Here is an 8,449-nt window from a genome sequence, read left to right on the forward strand (position 1 = left end):
TCGGACATCTCAGTCCAGAAATGTGCAGTGCTGGGAACAGCAAGGATACTGCGCAGAACCCTCAAGCTGAATGAGGGATGGACACCACCCAAGGGGTGAGACGAGGATTTTTGTGTGTATGTATAAATAAATAAATAAATAAATAAATATTAACTCCATCACCATCATATCAGGGAAAAAAATCTTAGCTCTATATGCATGACGGATTATTGTGTGGCACTGAGACACACAGATGCGCACGTGGCTGACTCAGGGACATTGTTTAAGTCTGCTTGAGAGTATGTGTGCATGGTGTGGGGTCATAATTCAGCGTGTGCTTCTATTAATGTCTGCGACTGGCTGTGGCCTGACAACTAAACCTCTGTGAGTCAGCTGGACACCTGCTAGCTTAGCACAACGGCTAGAGGAAGGGCACAGCAGTCTGGACAGCATGGCTAAGCTTAGCACAGTTACCATGTGTGCAGTGGCTGTATGGGTCACATGAGCAATGAGTCCAGAGAACACGAAACAATTGATAAATTTAGAGTCCACGTGCGTCGGTCTCACCGGGACTCCTCAGTGCGGACTCTGCGGTGCTTTTTGCCTCGACGCCTGTGCTTCTTGGTTCCGGAGGCGGGGCTTGTCCGTGTTGCCCCAGCGGAGGCTGCTGGAAGAAGACATACGTGGTCAGCAAAACGCCAAGAAAACGAAAACGGCTTTAACATCACGTGACTTGTTTTTGTCATGTGGGAAACAACCATGTACAAAAGTAAATTCCCTCCCCCAAACTACAATTGTTGCGAAAGAAACTCACGCGGGTACTCGCATACCGTCTGTAAGCAGATATGTGCACGCCTCCATGGGACACTCATGAAAGCTCACCTCAATCAAATGACTGTTTGATTTGGGGGTAGAAATAGAAGTGATGTCACTGTCAATGTACCGTCCTATTCAAACGGAACGTGTATTTTTGTAATCGTGCAGATGGTTAGAATGTAGCACCGACCATGTTGACCGGCGCATGACAACATTCGACGCACGAGTCAAAGCACGACACTGACCTCGGAACCGACACAACGAACATCCATTATACTTTACCTATGAGCATTGTGGCTTCCAAAAGCAAGCGCTTCAGCGGGGAATGTCCCGGCTGACTCTTAGCCTTTAGCTTTGTTAGCTCAACAGACTCGAGAGACAGTCCGGCTTTTCGACTGCTTCCTAGCGGCACCAAGTTAGAACCGCGTCAGGATCTCAGCTGATCCGTTAGGTGCGTCGTTATAGCAGCTGATGGTCTGTTGTCAGCCTTGGTTAGCTCGCGGCACGCCTGGGTGAAAACAGCGTCTTTCCCCACTACCTGGTCAGTACCGACTCAGTGGCATATCTGTGGCAACACCTCTTGGGTTATTCTTGGTGTCTTACTCTCGATGAGAGAGTTCACAGCCCAGAACAGCTGCTGGCAGGCTGACACATGACACCCGGCTTGCTTGGGGCATGCGCACTGGCCACGAAGCAAAGCGTATACATAAATAAAATTATAAATAGATAAAATAATAAAAGTAAATAAATAAATACTACCCGACGGCGTCTGGGATAGGCTCCAGCACGCAGATGGATGGATGGATGGATGTATCTAAAAACACGCATGTTAGTGTAATACTGGTAATTCAACAGCAATATCTGTACAGCTTCGACGTATGCGAGCACCAGAAAATCATCCATCCATTTTTATACTGCTTATTCTGCGAAGGGTCGCAACGGAGCTGAAGACCTCACATTGATCACGTATGCACATAATAGTAAAACGTATTCCGTTACAGACATTTTCAGACCGTTTTTACACTGTCCTGGAAAAAAAATGTTAATAAATAGCTAGGATATAATGTGTGGGTTCTGAAAAAAGCATTTAAAAAATATGTCTGTGCGAGTGAATTAATGATTACGAAGTTAGCGTACACTCCAACCCAAAGTTCAATTTTTTCAATTTAAAGTTGGGTTGGAAAAGTCTGGACAGTAACAGGAGAGGGCGCCATAATGTTAACCAACTTTACGGAACATTTAAATCCAATTTAAAGTAATGCATCGCAACGTAATTGACTCTCTTCGTTTGTAATGAAGGGGATAAGCGGTTGTGGAAATGGGTGGATTTTCTATTCTCATTCTATGGAGGCACCATTGAGAGCATCTTGACCAGCTTCATCACCGTGTGGTACAGCGCTTGCACCGTGTCCTGCCGAAAGAGTGTGCAGCGCGTTGTGAGAGCAGCTGAGAAGATCATTGGTGTCTCTCTTACCCCCACTCGTGGACATCTACAACTCTCGTCTGACCCGCAAAGCCATCCAGATCGCAGGTGACCACACCCACCCATCTCACAGCCTCTTCGACCGGCTGCCGGTCGGGGAGGAGACCGCGATGCCTCTCGTCTGTGCAAGAACCAGCAGGCTCAAGAACAGTTTACTCCACCAGGCGGTCAGGAGACTCAACTCCCTCCCTATTCTGCCCGCGCTCCCCGCCCTTGACCCCTGCATCCTGCCACAGACTGCGACCCTCCCTCAGCATCTGACATCCGATTATTGCACTTAAACAATGCACTACCTAACTTTGACCTGCAATAATCACAAGGGCCCTGTGGTTGTCTGTTGATTGCTATTTATTCTGCCCTGCTGGCACACAGTAATTTCATCTGTGCTGTATGTTGCATGTAGAGTATATTTGACAATAAAGCTTGACTTGATTTTCCATAGAAACCTTGCTACATACAGTTGTGTACAGTATCGCTGTCTCTCTCTTTCTCTCGCTCAGTGCTGTAACAAAAAATAGTTTGAATGCGAACTGAGCAGTATGAATTGTAATCCCACTGAATTGAGCCGAATCGAATTGCTACATTTTAAAATAAACAGTCCCGATTCGAACCCCATGTATCGAGATACATGTGTGCGGTATGTATGTATGTGTGTATGTATGTATGTACAGTAGGTATATATGTACATCCATCAATTTTCTAATTTGCTTATCCTCGTAAGGGTCGCGGGCGTGCTGGAGCCTCTTTGGGTAGGAGGCGGGGTATACCATGAATTGGTTGCCAGTCAATAACAGATATAGACGAACAACGATTTATTCACTCCTTCAACCCCAGAGCACAACTTGGAAATGAAGTCAGATAACTTTGACTGGATTGGCTTACTGTTTTTTTCACTAGGTTTTGTTTGCAAAAGAAGAAACACGGCTCTTCTACAGACATTGTTCAATGTGTCATGGAGCAAGACCTGTTCAGTTTTACAGAGAGGTGGCGGAGGGGAAACGAGCAGGTTTTCTTGGCAAGTTGACCAAGGGGATTTGCCATTCTCAAAAGTGAACAGGTTTATCCATCCATCCATTCATCCATCCAACCTCCGATCCGCTTATCCATCCTCACAAGGGTCGCGGAGGGTGCTGGAGCCTATCCCAGCCGCCTTGGGGCAGTAGGCGGGGGACACCCTGAATCGGTTGCCAGCCAAAAACATGCAGAGCACACAGAGACAAACAACCATCCACGCTCACACTCACACCGAGGGACAATTGGGAGTGTTCAATCAGCCTGCCATGCATGTTTTTGGAATGTGGGAGGAAACCGGGGTACCCGAAGAAAACCCACGCAGGCCCGGGGTGAACATGCAAACCCCACGCAGGGAGGCCGGAGCTGGAATTGAACCCGGGACCTCTGCACTGGGAGGTTGACGCGCTAACCACCGAGCCGCTGAACAGGTGTAATAACTCAAAATAATTCAACCTTCCCCATTACACACACCACAGGATAATCACTCAGGCTTATGTTTAAAGACAGACAATTAGACCTTTGCCAACTTTGACCAGAAATTTGGGGGAAATACTCATTGGTATTCAATTTGTAGAGTAACAATTAGAGGGTTGAGTGTGTGTGACATCAATTTAATAATGAGCATCATTTGGTTGTTGACAGAAAAACAGCGAAGTAAACAGATGATTCTTTTCATACATCAAAATGGGACGAAAATAAAAAGATCATCAATCTAAAGCCATGGCTCAGCTGGCAGGCTAATTTCGCATGCTAATCATGACAATACAGCTCCAGAAAATCAGGATGTCATCTGCTGAGAGACAAAAATGATATACTGGCGCTAACAGGGTCCATTTCCTGTGTACGCAGTGTGCCGGTCTTCAACTTTCTGGCAGCTAATCACGATTCAAACGCAACCGAGCATTGACCTCTAGTCACTAACAAAGGTCATGAAGAGAGAGACACCAGCTCATCTCAATTGACCAGTCGCACGGTCATGTACGTCTTCTCTTGGCTCCTCCGGGACTGGCAGGGTTGGACGACGACAGGAGCTTCTCAGCACCACGACTCCTCTTCCTCTTTTCTGCTTCCTTCCCACCAGCTCCTCCTCCTCCTCCTCCTCCTCCTGTAGCTGCACCATCAACACCACCCTTCTCCTTGTCACGGCTACTGCTGGTCCGCTCTGACATCTTGAGCGAGGAGTTACTTCCTGAAAGAAGGAGGTGATCAAAGATTATCTCTCCATCCACGTGTGTGTTGCTTCAGTCATCTTGTACCTTCTTCGTGCATTGCAGGCTGCTCCCGCTCCAGCTCCAGCTCCTCCTTGGGCTCCTCCTCCAAGCACAGCTTGCCTGAACCGAAGGGGGTCGTTTGGTTGGTTGAGACGCAAATTGTTTCAATGACACAATCAACAAAAGACCAGTTTAGCCAATCAGCTCCCACCTTCCTTCACTTCCTGGATGATGTCATCAGGCAGAAAGAAACTCTTCTCAGAGTTTGGAAAGGGCAAGATCTCCGACTCGTGCTGCATGCACAAACACACATTATATAGAGCGTAACACATTTTCAGTGTAGGAAAAAAAAAACCAAAATAATCCAGTAAAATTCCAGTCGATGCAATGTTCATAATAACTGCCACTCTGTTGGGGAATTGTGTAAAACGTAAATAAAAGTTTCATACAATGATTTGCAAATCTTTTTCAACCTATTGACAATTGAGGACCGCACAAAAACAAGTTATGTAATGTTGAAATTGATGAATGTCATTGTTTTTTTTTTCCCCACATATTCTCTCGTATTGAATTTGATGCCTGAAACACATTCCAAAAAAGATGGGATGGGGCAACTGACTCAGAAAGTTGAGGAGTGCTTTAAAAAATCTGTGTGGAACATTCCACATCTGAACAGGCAAATTGGGAACAGGTGAACAGGTTTAAAAGGAGCATCCCAAAAAGTCTCAGTTCTTCACAAGTAAAGATTTGGGGGAGGTTCACCATCTTGTGAACAATTAATTGCCTGAGCAATGAGTCAAACAGTTTAAGAATAATTTTCGACAAGACATTTGCAAGGATTTTGCCTATTAGCTGTCCAGACCCGTCTCCCATTGAAAATGTGTCATAATATGAAGCACAAAATATGACACCCCGGAATGTTGAGCAAATGAGCTGTACATCAGGGAAGAATGCAAAAAAATTAAACCTACACTGTATCAGCAGAAAAATGTAAGTAAAACGAGACCAAAGCCGTGACCGCTTGCACTGTACAGAAAAATAGAGAGCAAAGAGAAGTACTGCATTGCAGTCCGAACAACAAAAAAATGCCGTACAGTGATCCCTCACTTATGGCGGTTAATGGAGACCGGGACTCTGCCGCGATAAGTGAAAATCCGCGAGGTAGGGTTGGCTCCCCTCTAGGAATTTTTGTGTAAGTGTTAGAGATGGGACGAGCGACACTGGTGCGTCAGCACAGTGCCGAGAGCTCAAGAGTGAAACCCTGTATCGGTGAGTGTATTGCTTTAAGAAAGAATCACTTGACCAATACAGGAACTGAATGGTTTGAATGTGCCGCACCAAAGTGTGTTGTTAAAGTATTATTCCTCTCTGTTAGTTGGATTTGAAAGAAACAAAGAATGTAGAATGTTGTTGGAGGTATTTCCTGTTCACTGTGTTTACAATCACTTTTAGTGCCCCTCGACCTCCACCTCTTTTAGGGCCCCCCCTCCATAGGACATGTTTAACATCAAAAGAGGATCTGTTATCTCAAGTATCTGTGTTCCTGCCACCACACCAAATGGTGGGTAGTGGTGGTCTGGTCTCACCTCACCACTCCCAACTTCTTCCAGCCACACCGGGTCAGATGACATGTTACTTTCTTTGTTTCCGGCATTTGGTTGAGAGGCGTACCTCCCCGCCTCTCATTATCATATTATCTCTATATAATCTCATGAATGTGTTTCTTTTACGCTTCCTGATTGAACTCTGGACCCCTTAGGAGCCCGAATTGGTAAACTGCAGAAAATAAATCAAACCCTTCGAAGGAACTGTTCATTGACTCCAGCCTGTATTTGGATAACCAACATCCTCATCGTCCGAAATTAATGAACACGCGGGGAAGAGGAGGCCGCTCTTCCCCCAACAGTGTTTATAAGGAAAAAAAAAAGTATCGACATGTCGTGGGTTTGTTGGCTGGAGTTTTGCGAAATTATGGATCGTTCTAAGAAGTTTTCCCCAATGCGGAATAATTTTGATCTTGGTAAATCTTTTTCTCCTTTGAGCATTGTTTACGGGTATATACTATTTTTTTTACGGTGGCGCATTGCACCCACTTTTATCAGTTTATCAAGTGAATGACCTGTTATACATATGATAGTCAGTTAAAGAGCCTTACAGTTGCTTTATTCTTTTTATCTTATAAGTGCGAGATCCTCCATAATTGAAGTCCAACGCTACCTGTCAGAAGCAAACACACCCAGAAACCAAGAGCCTTTACAATATTGGAAATGGAACCAGAAAACATATCCGCATCTGCATCAACTTTCATTGAATACTCTCTGCTCACCATCGTCATCTGAACCATGTGAAAGAGTATTTTCTAAGGCTGGGGAGTTGGTGTCTAAGAGGAGAAATCGCCTTGGAGCAAAGACACTCCAAAAACTTTTGTTCCTCAATAAAAATTCATAAACTAATCACTTTTTTGTCTTTTATTTCACATGATTTAACAAAAATATTCTACGTACCGGTAGGTTAAAAATTGTAACTCTGAATTGTAACTCAAATTTGCTGTATTTTACATACCAACTCAGTTTAACATTTACACAAACAAGGAATTTCTTTACCTGCAATGATTTTATAACTACTGCAGGAGTCACTATTGGTAGAGATAAGATCGGGCCGAAAAAAATCCAGCCCGACCCGACCCAGCCCGCAGGTATTAAAGCCCGACCCGGCCCAAGCCCGAAGCAAACCCGAATTTTCATATTTTATTTGTGAGGACTCGGGAGGAGGAGGGGTGATTTATGATAACAAATTAAAGCCTGCCTTTTGTAACGAAATCTAAGTTAAACAAGACTGTATAAACATTTACATCTTTTATATTTCTGTTTCTGCAGAGGGTACATTAACCGACAATTTTCCATCATTGACGGATTTTTTTAAGAGTTGACGGGAAAAATTTAAGGCCGCCCGTCATTTTGACGGGTTGAAAATTGGGCCATTAACCACAGCAGTAGTACGTCCTTAAGAATCTAGCGCGGCACTTTGAGAGAAGCAGAGAGACAAAGAAAAACAATGACGGGTGGATAATAGAGACAGGAAGGAGTTCTTTGAATTGTCATTGCAAGAGTTTAGTACAGTACGTATTGTGATGAGGCGACTTCTATTTTTTTGCAAACCACGCTCTCTCGTGGCCAAAACTATTCACGGCCTGGAAACGCCTCAGTGCACTAAAGATATATTTATTAAAAAAAAAGTCAGCAAGAGAGAACCCCGGCCCGACCTGAACCCTAAGCAATGATTGACATTTTAGTCCCGACCCGACCCGAATTTTGGGTCGGGTTGGGCTCAGGCTTAAGATCTTACCTCTAACTATTGGGTGATCAACACAGTGTCAATACAGTGCTGACACAGTTTGTGAAGTGTGTCAATACACTCCTTGAGGTATCATCGTTCCATCACTAGTAACTGTATGTGGGTAGCAGAATGTTCAAAATATGTAAACAGTGATTATACTTATAATAATATTACATATTTGAGACAAATACTACAACAGTACACATACTGTATTTACTTAAATCTTTAATTATCAAACCTGATACTGTAATTAACATTCATCAGCATTGCCTTCTGAATGAGGCAAAAAGACTTGTGTTGGTGACGTAGAAGGCGAATCTCACTTTACGCTCTGACGGTCGGCTGCCATCCCTGCACAGCCGACGTGTTTATGACAAGACAATCAGTTTTGATGTGGAGGTGGTGAATGAGACACATGTTGCTTTTTTGTACAAGCCCAATATCGCCCACTCTCTCTCTCTCTCTCTCTCCCCTCGCACATAGCAAACACAACAGAAGTATGCTCTCTCTCTCTCTCTCTCTCTCTCTCTCTCTCTCTCCCCCCTCGCACATAGCAAACACAACAGAAGTATGCTCTCTCTCTCTCTCTCTCTCTCTCTCTCTCTCTCTC

At 44.5% G+C, this 8,449-nt stretch overlaps 2 protein-coding genes across 5 annotated transcripts in view; both read right to left on the reverse strand.

The window, feature by feature from the left end:
• Nucleotides 1-1,486, reverse strand: part of LOC109526473 (SRSF protein kinase 3-like) — a 45,784-nt gene extending 44,298 nt beyond the window's left edge. For 2 of the 4 annotated variants that reach the window (XM_019887762.1, XM_019887761.1), the window contains exons 1-2: nucleotides 1,078-1,484; nucleotides 547-646 (exon numbers count right to left, since the gene is read on the reverse strand). In XM_019887762.1, coding sequence (XP_019743321.1) covers nucleotides 547-646; nucleotides 1,078-1,087 — 110 coding nt within the window. In that variant the 5' untranslated portion in view covers nucleotides 1,088-1,484. Of the gene's footprint in view, nucleotides 1-546; nucleotides 647-1,077 lie in introns of all 4 variants that reach the window. The other 2 variants (XM_019887765.1, XM_019887763.1) reach the window with 2 other exon arrangements.
• Nucleotides 1,487-3,887: 2,401 nt separating this feature from the next.
• mrgbp (MRG/MORF4L binding protein) overlaps nucleotides 3,888-8,449 on the reverse strand; it is a 22,131-nt gene continuing 17,569 nt past the window's right edge. Inside the window, exons 3-5 of the mRNA XM_019887767.1 lie at nucleotides 4,715-4,796; nucleotides 4,549-4,623; nucleotides 3,888-4,481 (exon numbers count right to left, since the gene is read on the reverse strand). Coding sequence (XP_019743326.1) covers nucleotides 4,267-4,481; nucleotides 4,549-4,623; nucleotides 4,715-4,796 — 372 coding nt within the window. The 3' untranslated portion in view covers nucleotides 3,888-4,266. The remainder of the gene's footprint in view (nucleotides 4,482-4,548; nucleotides 4,624-4,714; nucleotides 4,797-8,449) is intronic.

This window comes from Hippocampus comes, unplaced genomic scaffold (genome assembly GCF_001891065.2).
Source record: "Hippocampus comes isolate QL1 unplaced genomic scaffold, H_comes_QL1_v1.1 scaffold245, whole genome shotgun sequence".
Taxonomy (NCBI): domain Eukaryota; kingdom Metazoa; phylum Chordata; class Actinopteri; order Syngnathiformes; family Syngnathidae; genus Hippocampus; species Hippocampus comes.